Source organism: Aulonocara sp. 'chitande type north' Nkhata Bay, linkage group LG10, assembly GCF_057382095.1.
Source record: "Aulonocara sp. 'chitande type north' Nkhata Bay isolate Kocher_YH1m ecotype deep benthic linkage group LG10, A_spYH_male_GT1.1, whole genome shotgun sequence".
Taxonomy (NCBI): Eukaryota; Metazoa; Chordata; class Actinopteri; order Cichliformes; family Cichlidae; genus Aulonocara; species Aulonocara sp. 'chitande type north' Nkhata Bay.
Window position 1 is genome coordinate 21,644,114 of NC_141353.1, and position 16,768 is coordinate 21,660,881.

Sequence of the window (16,768 nt, forward strand, 5' to 3'; positions counted from 1 at the left end):
ATGGAATTAAATAATCTTTTGCATTTAAGTGTTTCCGACATTTTATTTTACATGCCCAATATCGGCATAAAAATGATCGTATACGGCTTTTAGTGGATAATGCAGAGTGATCAGAGACAGGCTGGTTGGATCGGTTGGATTTTCCACAGCAGCAGCTGTGCACAGCATGTTGCAGTCATGCTACAGTTTGAGTAATCACACTGGAGTTATTAAATAAATTAAAGATGTATATTTTATTTCACACATTAAAGGACTCCTCTGTTTGCAGCAATGCAGCAAACTATTTGTCTTGTATCCATATTCTTATTTATTCAGTGTTGTAAAGGGAGTTCTTTAAGTTGAATAAAATGACTCATGTTGGATTTTGATCATCATAGTTTCAGGCTTTTAAAAGTTAAGGTCATTGTCAAAAAGTTGCTGTTTGATGATTAATAATTAGGTTATTAATGCATCCCCACACCTGTCAGACCCACTGCAGGTTACCAGCTGTTGGTGCGTAGAAAATCTTTATTTAAAACTAGGGCTGTGCTATATGACCAAAATCTCATATCCCGACATCTATCGTCCCGATTACGATATAAATCACAAAAATTTAACATTTTCTGTAAATTATGTGAATCTCAGGCAGCTCCACTTGCGTGAAGTGTTTCCAGCAGGGCGTCGTGTACCTGTAGTCGAATGTTTTAACCGATGCATGAAACGATACATTTTTAGACATAAGTTGTAACGGCTGCCGTTTTCTTTGTGAGTATTTATTACACGGCGTGCTGCAGGGAAAAGCCTGTTCTAACGTTTGACTCTAAGGTTTATTTTTTAGCACCTGGCGGCTCTTTTTTACTTCTCATCCGTAAACACTCTGCATACTCTTTCGCGTGATTCAGTTTATTTTGAAAAGTCTCAACAGGATCTTGAGCTTTATTGTGAAAGGTTTATGTAGAAAATAAACAAGCGGACACGCAATGGTTTTACCGTCGTTGTTGCTAACGACAACGCATAAAAGCAGGCGCTTGTCCGTCCGTAGTGTGGTTATATAAAATATAAGAGAAAGAGAGAACTTTAAGAAATTAATATAGCTACTACAGTGACCATCAAAACGATGAAAAAATATTGCCGTAAACAGTTTATTTTGCGACACCACGAAACAAACGATAGCGTAAAATGAAACGATAGACGTTTTTATATCGTCATCCGATATATATCGTTATATCGAACAGCCCTATTTAAAACCAGATCAAGCAATTTAAAAAAACAGAGGTACACTTGCAGTTGGCTGGTTAATTTGAAGTACCATGTGCACAACTAGTGTTTGTTCATGTTTTCGAGAACTGAAACATATAAAATGCGATTGATGTCTAACTCCTTTGTTTTGATGATCTTTACAAAGGAAAATACATGCTGAAGAAGTCTCGCCGCACAGATGTGGAAGACCTGACTCCCAATCCACGCAAGCTGCTGCAGATCGGCACAGAGCTTCGTAAACTGAACAAGGTGATCAGCGACTTGACTCCTGTGAGCGAGCTACCACTGACTGCACGGCCACGCTCTCGCAAGGAGAAAAACAAGCTGGCCTCCAGGTAAACCACGCATTCATGTGTTCGCTGTGTACACATGACAGCTGGAGAACAGCCATATGTAAAGTCCTGATGACTGCAACAGTATTATTTTCAAAAGGCTTTACCCTCTCGAGCCTGATTGTAATAAAGATGCTGATTTGAAAATAACCTTTGTTTCTCAGTGAGATCCTCTTTCCTCCTATTGATTAGAAACTCTTCTTTCTGTCTGTGTGTTTCAGAGCTTGCCGTTTAAAAAAGAAAGCCCAATATGAAGCAAATAAAGTGAAGCTCTGGGGACTCAGCACAGAGTACGGTACGTTGGCTCTGACGCTACATGATCTAAATCTTTACTAGAAACAACATCTGCATGTATTTTTTCTTGCACTGTTGGCAGTTCAACGGAAACTTAATAGACAATGATGACAGTGACTGTTATGACATTTTACTTTTTTCTTTTTTTTCTTTTCTTTGTCAGATTAGAAATAAGATCATGATTGATAAGAATAACTAAATAACTGCTCATACTTGTCACCAATTTTAAAAAGAATTGTTACAGTGTCTAACCAGAAGACAAAAGCACAGAATTTTTTGTGAATAATCTGTGGTCAAACTGGTGTTTTCCTGCAGACCGGCTGTTGTTTGTGATCAACGCCATCAAAGAGGAGATAGTGGAGCGAGTGGAGGACTCTTCTCCGCGTCCAACCAACATGTCTGACACTCTGGAGAGACTCATAAAGGAGACACTTGGTGAGAATCGAAAAGAAACACAAGTTAAGCCCGTATTATGCTTTCTGGGGTTTTATCACTTTATTTTAGTGTTGAAGCTTTTTCTTTATACATGCAGATGTTCTGCATATTCACAAAGCCCAAAATCCATGTCAACAGGAGTTTTTATCTTCAGTGTGCCTCAATTGCTTGAAACAACTCGTGAGTCGTGAGGGAAAAGATCCCTGGCTGAAAGTAACATTTAGACAGCATCTGAACACATACAGTGTCTCACAAAAGTGTGAGTACACCCCTCACATTTGTGTAAATATTTTATTGTTTCTTTTCATGGGACATCATTGAAGATATGACGCTTTGATACAATGTAAAGTAGTCAGTGTACAGCTTGTGTAACAGTGTAAATTAGCTGTCACCTCTAAATAACTCAGCATACAGCAATTTATGTCTAAACCGCTGGCAACAACAGTGAGTACACCCCTAAGTGAAAATGTCCAAACTGTTCCCAAAATGCCAATGTTTTGTGTGGACAGTATTATTTTCCAACACTGCCTTATTTTCCATCACTATAGAGCTTCACAGGGTGCCACTGGGATCCTCTTCCACTCCTCCATAATGACATCATGGAGACACATTTTGCTCCTCCACCTTCCATTTGAGGATGCCCCACAGATGCTCAATAGGGTTTAAGTCTGATGACATGCTTGGCCAGTCAAGTACCTTTACCCTCAGTTTATTTATCAAGGCACTGATCTTTTTGGAGGTGTGTTTGGGGTTGTTATCTTGTTGGAATACTCTCCTGTGGCCCAGTTTCTGAAGGGAGGGGATCATGCTCTTCTTGAGTATGTCACAGTACATGCTGGAATTCATGGTTCCCTCAATTAACTGTAGTTTCCCTGTGCCAGCAGCACTCATGCAGCCCCAAATAGCGACGTCCCACCACCATGCACCATCATGCAAGGCAAGACACACTTGTCTTTGTACTCCTCACCTGGCTTCCGCCACACACCACTGACATCATCTGAAACAAATAAGTTTATCTTGGTCTCATCAGACCACAGGTAATCCCCCCTTAGTCTGCTTGTCTTCAGCAAACTGTTTGGAGACTTTCTTGTGCATTATCTTTAGAAGAGGCTTCCTTCTGGAATGATAGCCATTTGATGCACCTCCAACCTCTGCAGCAATGCTGGCAACATCTATTTTCAAATGACAGCCTCTGGATATGACACGAGCACGTGCACTCAAGTTCTTTGGTCAACCATGGCGAGGTTTGTTCTGAGTGGAACCTCTCCTGTGAAACTGCTGCATGGTCTTGGCCACCGTGCTGCAGCTCAGTTTCAGGGTGTTGGCAATATTCTTATAGCTAGGCCGTCTTTATATAGAGTAACAATTCTTTTTTTCAGATCCTCAGAGAATTCTTTGTCGTGATGTGCCATGTTAAACCTCCAGTGACCAGTACGAGAGAGTGCGAGAGCAATTCAACACACCTGTTCCCCATTTGAACCTGAGACCTTGTAAAAGTAACGTCTCACGTGACACCAGGAAGGGAAATGGCAAATTGGACACAATTTGGACATTTTCACTTAGGGGTGTACTCACTTTTGTTGCCAGCGGTTTAGGCAATAATGGCTGTGTGTGAGTTATTTAGAGGTGACAGCAAATTTACACTTTTGTTCAAGCCGCACACTGACTAGTATCTTCAATGTTGTCCCATTAAAAGATTTGACAAAATATTTACAAAAATGTGAGGGGTGTACTCATGTTTGTGAGATACTGTCCAAATGCAAGCACTGCACTAAGCTACATCTTTGCTATCATAATGACCGCACAGCTGAAACGGTCACCAGACATCATCAACAACACAAATATAAAATCTTTTTGTTTTTTGAGTCGGGGACAGTGCAGGAGCAGGACGGCCGCCATCTTGAGCGGCCGAATATTTCTATTCAGGACTCTTTGTCTCTGGTTACAGTTAGTAACCGACACTCTCTCTTGCCTCTTTTGCTGGGCTAGCTGACCAATCTGATCAGGCTGGGTTTTATTAGCATGTGGAGACTTAACTCTTTACCCCATAAAGACAACATATCATTGCCTCCTCTTAATAACATGTTTTACACCTCAGTATGTATTAATAAACACGTGGTTTGATGACAATTAGAATAGTTTCTGGGGTTTTACAAGAGTAGCTGCCGAGGCAGAGTCATTTTGTTCTGTAAGGAGGCCTGAAATATAACAGAAACCTTTCAAGTGAGAAAAGAGAAACAAGGGTTATTGCTTGTAAGCTCTCAAGGCGTAAAGAGTTAAAGATACATTTTTAACTTTTAGTACAGCTACAGCGATTTTCAAGGTTAGAAAAACGAATGTTCTTTGAACATTAAACCATGTAAAACCTAAAATGCAGGACCCCAAATGAAATCGTGGACCTCTAAGTTAGCATAATATGGTCTTTTTACAGTTGACTGGCCACCAATCAATGAGATACTGTAGTTTACGGTGACTGTGAACGATGACTAAGAATAACTTAAAAAACATTTTAAAGACCATCAGAATTAAATTCATTGCAAAACTATCAAATATATTTGATAATGAATAATTGATATAATCAATGATGTATCAAAGTGATAACCACAATAAATAGGCAGATGCATTGATTATATTTATCACCATATTCAGTCAGCTATAACCTTCACAATTAGATAAGCTGAGTACAAGCATACAGCAAAATTGGAAGCACCGCTGAGCTTGGTGTATACAGACAAACATAAACAGTCCTCCAATTAAATAAAAGAGTAATAAAGATGCTTTCTACGCAATGAAAAATAAAATCAATAAATAATAATAAATTAATAATCCTAATGATAGCAGCTTTAATGGCTCAGGTAGGCAGTGAAATTGATCGATACAGTAGACGTATTTTAGTTCAGTTGAAAGTAAAAGTTAACTTTACTTTTAGTATTTAGTATAAACATGTTCTAATGTATCTTTGTATCTGTGTGTGCAGTGCCATCACCTGTTGCTGGGCAGACTTCAGACTTCGTCAACAAGATCTTGGAGAACACAGGACGCGGCGATCCCACTGGCGGACTGGTCGGCCTGCGAGTCCCCACCTCCAAAATCTAGACAGGCCGCCTTCCACTGAGAGCAGTGGACTCAGTATTACGATCGTGCTGTCCTGTTGTAACTATGCTCCCCTCTGCATGCCCCTACAACCCAGACTTTCATGCACATTGTTAGTCACACAAACACACATACCACTTCCTGTGTGTAGGTATGTGTGCTTGTTTTTGCCATGTCATCTGTATGGCATACACCCTAGCTTTCTGGCTCTGCGCACTGCGTGCAGAATCAGCGCATCACAGTTCTCCCAACTCATTGTGAACGTTCGTTGGGGGGGAAAAGCGCCTCTAAAAGCAAGTGATGGTTAGGTGTATAGCTAATAGCACGTCCTAAATCCACTGGTGATGATTAGATGTGTTTAACATAGCATTGTGTAGGGTTGTTTCTGTTGGAGGCTGAGACAAACAGCCGCATGAGCGTAACCACTGGAATACTTTCACACGTTTGTTTGAGGTTGTAGTGACAAAGGACGAATTTACATGAAAAAAGTTCCAGTTATCATTTCTCAGAAGACTTTCACCTCACAGGGCAACAAAAGTGGACTTGAGGTTGTCAAATGAACCCAATCGAGTAAAGCACCTTGATGAAAATGGCCTTGTAAGCTGCAGTGGAAAAAGCGGCTTGTTCCGAGGCGTTACGGGGTGGCAAGAAATATTTTGTATTGAAGGCCTAAATATGTTCATGCCATCCCTGCGAAACAATAAAGCTGAGAGTTATCATTAGAGCTTTTATTAAGCGAGAGGCGTCCTGCTGGTTTGAAGCTCGTGTCAGGCAGGAGGAAGCTTAACGGCTCATAGTTGACCATGTGAAGAGGAAGCGCATGTAGCATGGTGCTTTTTGGCCTTTGTGCTGGTTATAACTGGACTGCGTGGAACAGACCAGTGTGGGATCAGACAGAAAGTGAGGAAGATGATGATGGTGGTGCTGTTGGCGGCGATAGAGATGACATAAACAGTGATCCATCTCCTCCAGGAAACTGTAAATAACTGTGTCTCCCAGCGAACGGCACCGGCTTCCCTTTTTTGTACAGTAGAGATGACCAGGCAGTTTGGTGTGTTCATACTAGTGTTTGATCAGAGTTCTATTCATTGTGCCTTGTGTATGTATGTGTATGTGTGTGTGTGTGTGTCTGTGTGTGTGTGTGTGTGTGTGCGCGTCTCCGTAAGAGTGAGTGAGTGTGAGCGGGGCTGAACGAGGAGAGGTGATCGGCCAGAACTCCCAGCCTAGGAAAGGACTACTTATAGCGAGTGCGATGAGGGACACACTGGTGGAGTTTGTTGTGTCTTTCAGCTGTTTCGAAGATATTCTGAATGTACATAAACAAATGGAAGCTCTTGTCGCGTGATGCCACAGAGTCTGTGTATATAGGAGGGCTCTGCAATAGATTACTTTTGGTTTTTGGTACTTTCGTCTTTGGGGATTTTGGGGGGGGGTTTAAGGATGACAGATATTTTTCTTTTAGAGTTACAAAAAAATATTTGCACACTATCTTTTGATTATGTTTTGTACCAAAGACACATGCAACGAAATGGCGACCAGCCAGTTAAAGTAAGGTTTTGCACAGCTTACCTGACGCCGTATTGAATGTAAGATTTGTGGGAGGGTCAGGGACTTCATAGAACTGTGAAATTAGCTTGGGTCCAATTCTGTACAGAAAAGGAACATTCATTTGCTTCTTCTTCTTATTATTATTATTTTTTGAATCTAAAATTGAACCCCTCTGTTGGCTTCTCCAGTAGATTTATTGCTTAAGGAAGCCCTTCATTCCTGAACTGATTCCTCCCTCCACCTGCTCATTGTGTTAATGGCGCTAGCTAGGATGAATACCAAGAGTGCTACTAGATAAGCTATGTTACAATTTTCTTTTCTTCTTCTTCTTTTTTTTTTGCTTGTTAAAATTTCTCAAACAGTAACCAAAATCTTGTGTTCCTGTATCACTTGTTTGATTTCTGTATGTAGATGAGGTCTATAGACAAATATATTAACTGAATATTGTACATAGAAACATTAATGATATATCTATGAATGGTGAAACGCCACTTTTCATGACAATTGATTCATTTTTAAGCATGACACATTTCTAAAGCCTATCCTTGCTTTGAGAAAGTTAGAGTACAACAAAAAACCCAACAGAAAAACCAAAAAAACATGCTCTTGTTATATTTTTGTATTTTAGCTGCCTGCTAGATTTCCCGTTGGTTTGGGAGTGTTTGTTGGTCACAGGTGGAGGTGTTTGGCTGATGGTTTGATCTATAAGCTCCACCCTTTCTGTTATTCTTAGCTGGCTGATTTGAAATACAGAGAATCAAGACAGGATTTATATAAAACACAATGCCGCGAAGTGCTGGTCTACTTTGAGGGGTCTGTGAGGGGGAACGTTGAAGTGCCGCTGTCGGCGGTTCTAGCGTGAGAGCAGATAAGGAGCGAGATACAGTGTTGTGTCAGATGGTGTAAGAAAGCCAGAGCCATCTGAGTGTGGCTGATCTGGATTCAGCGCTGTCGTTTAGATTTTCATGCATACAGCAGCGTGCAAAAGTCTCGGCGCAGATGATCTAACTGATCTAAACAAACAAAAAAAAGACGAGCAATGTAAAGAACTCTAATCATGCAAATTAATAATCTACATATAATACTCGGAATCAGTGTAACAACAATTTAAAAAAAAATCTGGTTGACACTCATTTTTACTCCAAGCGGCATCATTACTGCCACCCACTAAGCTGAAGTAGATTTATGTGGTCGCCTTTTTTTGCTGAGGAAATTCAGCCCTAATAAGAAAGAAAATACACTTGTCAGGCTACAGCTTCACCTTTTGGTGTCATTTTGATATAAGAGGAAAATAAAAAGATAATCATTCCATCTTTAACTTTATGCCTTTTCATATTAGTCCGCTATACAGAGTAAAACTTGCCCAGACTTTTGCATGCTGTTGTATTCTGTCTTGAAGCATGAAGCTGGTTGAATTGTGTATTTTCCTGAGATGGTCATCGCTGCCTCTGACCTTGCTTTGCTGAATTGAATCTCCATTAGTCATATCCTTCCTGACTGGTCACAGACATAAAGAATAACTTTGGTTACCAGTTACGGTAAAGTCCTTTAAGGAGATGCTACCTATTCTGGGAATGTTTCACAATTCAAGCAGAATTGATTTATTTGGAGGTCATATTAAAACGAGAAAAATGTGAATTTGACAAAGCTGAATTCAGACTGGCGTGACGTGAGTCTGCTGATGATAAAGTTTGTGTTGTGTGACTGAATAACAGCTAGTGCTACACACACACACACACATATAGATTTTTTTACTGTTTTCCGTTCCGTCTAAAAAGGGAGAAATGGTGCTTTTTCTGAAACTAGAATGACGAGTATCCATGATTCATATTTGATTCTTAGACTAGTTGTAGCCTAATGACTTGCTCTCCCCTTACCGTCCATAGCTATTTTCTTAGTAGTGATTCAGTTTTGTAAATAAACTATAAGTTAATATGTATCTTCTAAATGTTAAATATATGTATAGAATACTCTATCTTATATGTTTAAAAAAACCGAAAGCACTTTGTCCAAAAAAGAAAAAAAAAAACAAAAACAAAAAGAAAAGAAAAGAAAAGAAAAGCATTTTTTTCTCTTCCATTTGCTGCTAAATGGCCTGGCGTGAATGCTGCAAGTGTACTTGACGACTACTTGCTTGGATAGGTCTATTGCCTGACTCTGCTAGGTCTGTAAACTAGCGAGGGGCAGGTGTACGACCTGACGAGGGTTAGATCTACACATTTCTGGAGCCATGACATGATATGAGCGCACAAGAGCGTACCATTGCATGGCTTTGGGAAGCCCAGTGTCTTGACAGGATAGGTCTATTTCCTGGTCAGGGACCGAGTGAAAGTATGTTTGTGGTCTTAAAAGAAAACAAAAATTATTAAAAAAAAACCTTAAAAAAAAAAAAACAAGAGGGTTTTGATTCCAGGGCCCCTACGTTGATCTTGATGCTGACCCCCTTGGCGTCACGATTCATTTGCCTTCAGTAGAGGTTTCCTATGGAAAAACTGATTCTGCTTTGGCTTCCTCTTCAGGGTGATGTACAGTGTAGACACATTTCTTCAGAGAGCTATATTGTTATCATTTGTAAACTGATTTCTACTTGTGACTTATTGAGGAGGAGGGTTTAGCCTGGGGCGGCCAGGAAGAGCTTGTTTGAAAGACGTTGCTCCCGGCCGCCTTGGGGGAAGTTACTATATCACTGTACTGTATGGCAAGCCAATTACAAATGGAGACTCAATCCGGACACTTATTGCCTTCTTAAATAACTTTTCACACACAAACAAAAATAACAACATGGCAGACAAAGTCGGCTGCCCAGAGTGGGGGGGGCCTAACATTGTTCTGCCGATATGGTAAACAACAACAACAACAACAACAACAACAACAACAAATCAATTCAGCCTGACTGGCTCAAAACAACCTTGACTAAAGTAGCAGACGTGATGAAATGTATCTGAAAGAAAATGACTCCAAAGGTTTGAACTGCTTTGGAAGCGATGCTTTCGGGTATAATTTCATCCAGGTCTGGCAAGGGGTCAGCAGTGGTTGAAGGGCCGCTGGTTGACGGCCGGCTGACAAGAGAAGCGTGCGTGTGTTTTGCTGTCGATCACAAGGCTGGTTACAAGAAAGAGTCCTCACAGGTTTTTACATTTAACAGAATAGGCGCAAGCTGTGCAACTTTACATTCAAACCAGGAGACTCTGTGGCATTTTAACAGTTAAGGAAATGAGTGAAAATCCACGCCAGTAAAACTATTCCTTTTATTCTTTTCTGGTTTTTTTTAAATTTTTATTTCTGATTACATAAATCCTATACAGTCAAATATTAAGCTAATAGAGTGTGTAACTTTGTGCTACTCTTGTCCAATAAAAGCTACGTGGATCCATAAAGCTCTTCTTCAGCAAATCAGGGTAATATCGTTCTTCTATCTGACATATGTGATGACATATATAAAAATCAAAAGAAAGTATATTTATGTATTCCAATTATTGTCGCCATTCTTTACTCTGTACAAAATATTGTGCGTACTGTATGTGTGTGAGAGAGAGTGTGTGTGCGTTATGAATCGTTAATGTCAATCACTATGGTGCAATGCTCTATAAAAGTTAAAAGCAAAGGCCAACAGACTTGTTACAAAAAAACTCACAAAATGTCACCGTTTTGTCCAAATTTGGTCTTCTTGCAAACACAATCTGCAGCATCTTCCTCTCTGAATGGTTTCCACTCTGATTTCCAGTCGTGATCCAGCTGGGGTTTGTCACATGGTGCTGATTACGTCTCGTTGTCCCGAGAAATGCTACGAGGATTTATAAAAAAAACAAAAAAAAAAGGCACCTGTATTCAGATGTGTTTACAGAAAACACTCCGTGTGACCATTTCATTCAGTGTAACTATGATCAGATCAGACTTCCGCCCAGATCACTTTCACTGACTCACTGTCGGACCAATCAGAGGAAGAGTTGTACTGTTTCTTGTTTAAAACAACAACACCGCTTCTGTGCTATCGACTTGTATGATCGTTATTGTTAAGCGTACCAATACTTCTTTTGTAAAAGCCAGTCTCACGGATTTGATACCACCGCTCAAAGCCACAGAGGTTCTGTTAAAGATCACGTGGATGTAGCTTCATTCAGAAAGAGCAGTTTTGAATGAGTGCAATTAAGTGCATAGAAGTGCTCTTGAGATGATTTTTAATAGGGTAATGCTTTGTTTTACAGTGTGTAATAATTTCCAAAAAAATGTCCAGTTTCCTCCAGTACAGCTTTGTGTAATTTGGTGCTAATTCAGGAGAAAGTATTGAAATCATAAACTTCCAGTTATATTATTGGAGTCCAGCATGTCAGCTCAATGTGACATTTATCTATAGCCAGAATTATAAACAGTGATTATTTACTTGGACTAATCAGTTTGTCTACATGTAAACTCTTTTTTTTAGGTTTTGCTTCGTGCTCATCGTCTCGGTTTATTGGCTGCAGTAGATGGCTGTCTGCTGCAGCCAACAACCGGTAGAGACCAAAACAGAGCTACAAGGACAGTCATGTGACCAGTTTTTCTTTGTTTTTAAAAAAAAAAGATCTTATTGTTCCCCTTTATTGGTACCAAAGTACATATGGTAATTGTTTCCAGGAAGCTTCTTACCCTGTAAAATAGACATTACCATAAAAAATCATTACAGGAATAAAAATGTTAAATGACCTAACCTCGGACTAGCTGTGCTGTCAGGTCTAAGAGTCTGGCTTTGAGGGTTTTTTTGTGTTTTGTTTTTTGGCATTTCAAATGTATATCCTGTCTTGTTTGAACCCTTGTTGCTTGTACAAACAAAACAAAAACATGTACTACTACCCTCCACATTTTCCCCTAAAATGAGAACGCAGCTGTCTCTGCATGGCGATTCCCTGCATAGCGCTGAGAGAATCAAGTCTGTGAGTTCCTCGCAGATCGGGAAGAATTCAGGAAAGGGTGTTCATTGTCACAAAGTTGTTGCATGGCTTTTTGGGCTCTCTGTACGCTCTGTTGTATGATTTCATACTTGCTGCTATTGAATGAGCACAAAGAGACATCAGATTTTGGTTTAGGGTGTCCATACCACAGTTACAGTATATTTATACCACACATACCTGTTGGGGTTTTTCTTTTGTTTGGTTGGGTTTTTTTTGTCCCCCCAATCTTTCTTTTTTCCCTCCCTGTGGCAGTTAAAAGACCAACAGCATTACTCACCTTGCACTTGGTTTGTACACTTAGAAGGAAAAAAAATATTTTGAATATGATGCCTGCTGAACCAGGTGCCTTAATCAGTTATATGAGAACACAAATCTGCACCTTCTGTCAGTCTGGAGGGGGTTTCCCTACAGAAACCAGGGACTGGGTTTCCCAAAACCTAAACTTGAAGTTCAATAATGAAATGAAAACCTCATCTGAACCCTAAATCAGTGCATTTTATACAATAGTCAACCTAAGAGGCAGATGAGAGCCGTTAGTCATGTCTCGATCGTAGAATAGCCTTGCTGAAGAAGAGCAGAAAAGACAACCTGTAAATTGAATTGTTTTGGGAAACCTGGTTCTGTTTTGAACTCTTTCTCTGCCCACTATGCCACGTTATCGTGTATTCTGCATTGGCTGCTGCTGCTATCACCGCTGGTGTGTCCGCGTAGAGAAGAGCAAACTTCCACTGTGTCTGAGACAGAGGGAGACTTGGGCCTGCTTTTTACCTAGACAATTAAAATGCATTCTTCTTCTTCTAAGGTTTCGACACGGAGCACTCTGTTGCTACCTTTTGAGACCTTGTCGAGACAGGAAAAAAAAAAAAGATCCCAAATAAACGCGAACTTTCCATTTCTTAACTTTGCTATAATGAAGTGCCAGACCCTCCTTGAAGTCAGTGTTGGCACTGAGTCGCAGGTTGCGAATGAAGCGACAAACTGAGCATGGAGGTACACTGTGGTGCTAATCTGTCAGTGGCTGGGTGCTAACATGGCTGTGTTAAATAGCTGTATTAGCCATATTATTCCTTCTGTTGATGACTCTGGTCAGTCTTGTGTTTCTGACTTCTGACCTGCTGTATGCTGATATAGCGAGGTATATAATTCTGCTGCTGCTGCTTTGCTGATGAATGTAGACTAGTCTTCCTCAGCAGGATCATACAGACAGACGAGCGTTTGGCAGAGCTTTTCCTGTTGTCTCAACAGAGGGAGACTCTTTGTCATCAGGATCCAGAAAGATCATGAATGTTGTATCTTTTAATGGCTGCTGTCCTGCTTGTGTGTTTCAATCTTTTTTTTTTATTATCAATATGGTTTGATATTTATGCTCTGACTCTATCAAATGTTGCACTTTTTTTCCCTAAATTATATTTTATTGTCATTTTCTCTGATCCCAGTGTTCATGCCATTTCTTTATTTATTTGTTCGGTCCTTTAATTTAACAATGCAAGGAGACAGTGATTGGAGCTAGACTTTAAAGCTTTCCACTAAAGCAGTCTTTACCACAAGTCAGAGACTTGTCATGAGATTCACAGATCTTAATCAAAGTCACAATGAAACTAGAAACTGTTCATACAAAAATTATATATATTTATTTTTTTGACAAAGATCCAATTAGTATAGAAGAGAATTGGGACCACTGGAAACAATCTTCAAGTTTTGACTGGGGAAAAAAAGAAGAAGAAAAAAATCAAAATCATGAGCAAAAAGTCTGGAAAAAAAACTGGGAAGTATATCTTAATTTTTTCCCTCAACCTATTCTGTAAATAGCTTTTTATGTACACACCTGTAATAGCATCTAGAGATGTAAATGTCACTAACTAATGCTCAGTTAGATTTAAATAAACTGAGCTCACCTATCACAAATTGGAAAATAGACACTTTAACATAACGATTACAAACTTAAAAAAAGTCAAATGTGAATCCAACTAAAATTAAGGAATTGTCCTATATTAGTTATTACTTACAAATATTTACTCTTTTTGTGCAAATAGAGTTATGATTGGTGTGACTGAGCTTCATGAGATATTCTCTGCTGACATGTACCCAGACATCCTCTTGCATAATAGTCTAATAATGACTCCCTCCATTAAAGGAGCATTGCAACCATTTTTAAGTTGTAGATGATTTGTTTTCTTACTATAACTTGGCTGAGAAGTTTGATGTCACTGCAGCCAGCAGCCAGTTAGCACAAATACTGGAAACAGGAGACAAAGTAGGGCAGTTCTGCCAGTACTTTATAGTCACAAATGCACGTTTGTTTTTTTAGGTGATATAGATATATATGGGGACTCTCTTTTGGCCAGGCAACCAAAAGAGACTTCAGATGTTTGCTGTGATTAGAGATGGAGACTGAAAATGAAACTTTAAGCAGATTTAAGACTGAAGGTGGTCTAAGGAGATAAAAATAATTCATTATTTTCTAAGTAAACCGGTCCAAGTCAGACTACAGTTTCATTGTGAGTTTGAATTATCGCTGTCTGTGGGGCCCATGAAGCGGAAGTTTAATAAGTCCTGAGAAAAGCTCGGTGGGTCACCAGACTGAACCTTGCCTTTAGGTGACTCTTTGGTCATGACTCTGGGCTGAGGTTCAGGTGCTCCACCGCCACGGAGCTGAGGTCAGGAGTTGGCTTGCTTGCGGTCTCTAACTTTTGGTGGGGAAAATTTAGTTTTAAGGAAGTAAAACTTTACCACTGCGCCAGAGATGTTTTGCCCCTTCTAGGTGCTTTTTTAATTTTAATTTTTATCAGAAGGGCTTTGGTTCGCAGTTGTCTTGTCAGGGAACCCCTGAGATTAGCCAGGGGCCACTAAAGGCTGGTGGGCAGAGACCCCTCACCTTCCCCTTTGCAATGAATGATGGGGAAGGGTTAATCTCCTCTTCCGGCAGACTGATTCAAGCAAACAACCACCCACACTTAATAATAATAATAAAAAAGAAAACCCCTCTTTCTATTTCTACATACGTCCAACTCATCATCCAAACACTGCAATGATTTACATCTCCTTCCAGACTTGCCAAAATGCATGAAGCAAGAGACATTTACCGAAAAAAGACGGCATCTGTTTGGTTACTATTCTCTCTTTATAAATTTTAATAATGACAGACAGACGGAGGATTATAATAGGAAATCCATACAAGTCCAAACATGTAGCGGATGTGGAAGGTATCGGCCATACTGAGCTCCACAGCTACATGCCATTGTTACGATGCTTCTGGTCTTGTATGGTATTTGACTCGATCAACAGCATGGGATCTTTCTGTAGTTAGTCCTGTGTGTGTTCCTCTCCCCAGTCTCAGTAGGAGGGCTGTACTTCATTGCTAAGTGCTCTATAATAGATCTCTTGGTGATTATAATTTCATAAAGAAGCAAAACCTGCAGAAAAAGTGTATCCTGCTGAAACTAACTTGATCCTCTCTTTAGCAATGACGTCTATATTTGTAGTTCACATATATGCCTGTTCAAATACAATATCTTGACAGTTGCTATATTTATGTTGTGTAATAAATGTTGTGCTGGGTTTATACTTTTGTTTTGACTAACTTTTTGTTTAACGTTGTATTTTTATTTTTTATTTTTTCTCTTCTTGGAGGCACAGTGGGTGGCTTTATGCACAGGCATGGAAAAGTAAAAGACCTTTATTTTATTATTATTATTTTTTGGTTTGTACTGTAACAGCCCGATTCTCTTTCAGAGCTTCTGACAGTTTTTGTCTCTGGCTGCTCGACATTCTGCAGACACCTGCCCTGAATCTCTGTTGTGTAATTGTGCCTCTCTCTTTATTTTCTGTTCTTCTTCTTCTCCTTCTTCTTCTTCTTTTTTTTTTTTTTAATCGTTTTTCTCTGTTGTATCAACCAGGAGTTGGTACCACAGCTCTGCTTGTAACCATGTTTGTCTGATTATGTTTATTGATTTTAATATCAAAACAATAAAACCATTAGCACCCCAGTCTGAATCTTGTTTATTTAACTGACCGAGTGTGTGTGTGAGTTTTCCAACCTGATTTTTATAAATGATTTTTGAATTTTTCGTCGCTTAAAAATGTATTTTAAGCAAATGAGTTCATAAAGAGTTCAACAAGATATGCAGGAGAGCATTCCTGAGTACACAACAGATCCAATATTACAGCAGCAGAAGACCACACCAAGACTACAATCAGCATGGGCTCACTAAAATTGCAGCATAAGTATTTGGTGCAATCAGCATGAAAGCATGGATCCACCCTGCCTTATATCAACAGTGGCGGTGCTGTAATGTTGTAGGGGATACTTTCTTGGTACGCTATGGGCCCCTTTGTGCAAACTGAGCATCATTTAAATACTACAGCCCACCTGAGTATTATTGTGAGCATGTCTATCCCTTTACGATAGCTGCTCAAAACTCAGATCATCTCAAACTGGTTTCTTGAACACGACAGTGAGTTCACTGTTCTCAAACCTGCAGCAACTGTGTGACGCTGTCATGTCAGTATGGACCCAAATGTCTGAGGAATGTTTCCAGCACAATCTATATATAAATAAAACGGGATCATTCAAGCGAAGTGAAACTTAAGATCTTCACCAGTGTTTCTGGTTGATTTTTGAGTAATGCCATATTATCTCCTCCACAAGTAGTGCCTGTGAAATGGAGAGATGCCTTTATCCAGCCAAAGAGAACCACTGATAGGAACACTTCTGCTGATGGCTCTAAATTTATTTTTACCACCAGCAAATGTCATTGGGAGACTGCAACTGAAAGCAGACAGCTGCTTCTACTACATACATAATTTCCTTGATTCTTTTTTTAAAAATACTTTAATATAATTTGATGCCCTACATGTACACCGCAGTGGTGTGTGGGATGGCGTCTCTCCCCCTCCCAA

General features: G+C 39.7%; 1 protein-coding gene across 3 annotated transcripts in view; it reads left to right on the forward strand.

Moving 5' to 3' along the window:
• crebrf (creb3 regulatory factor) overlaps positions 1–15,855 on the forward strand; it is a 33,709-nt gene extending 17,854 nt beyond the window's left edge. For all 3 annotated transcript variants that reach the window (XM_086309072.1, XM_086309070.1, XM_086309071.1), the window contains exons 7-10: positions 1,385–1,574; positions 1,793–1,866; positions 2,181–2,300; positions 5,278–15,855. In XM_086309072.1, coding sequence (XP_086165198.1) covers positions 1,385–1,574; positions 1,793–1,866; positions 2,181–2,300; positions 5,278–5,396 — 503 coding nt within the window. In that variant the 3' untranslated portion in view covers positions 5,397–15,855. The remainder of the gene's footprint in view (positions 1–1,384; positions 1,575–1,792; positions 1,867–2,180; positions 2,301–5,277) is intronic.
• Positions 15,856–16,768: the final 913 nt, after the last annotated feature.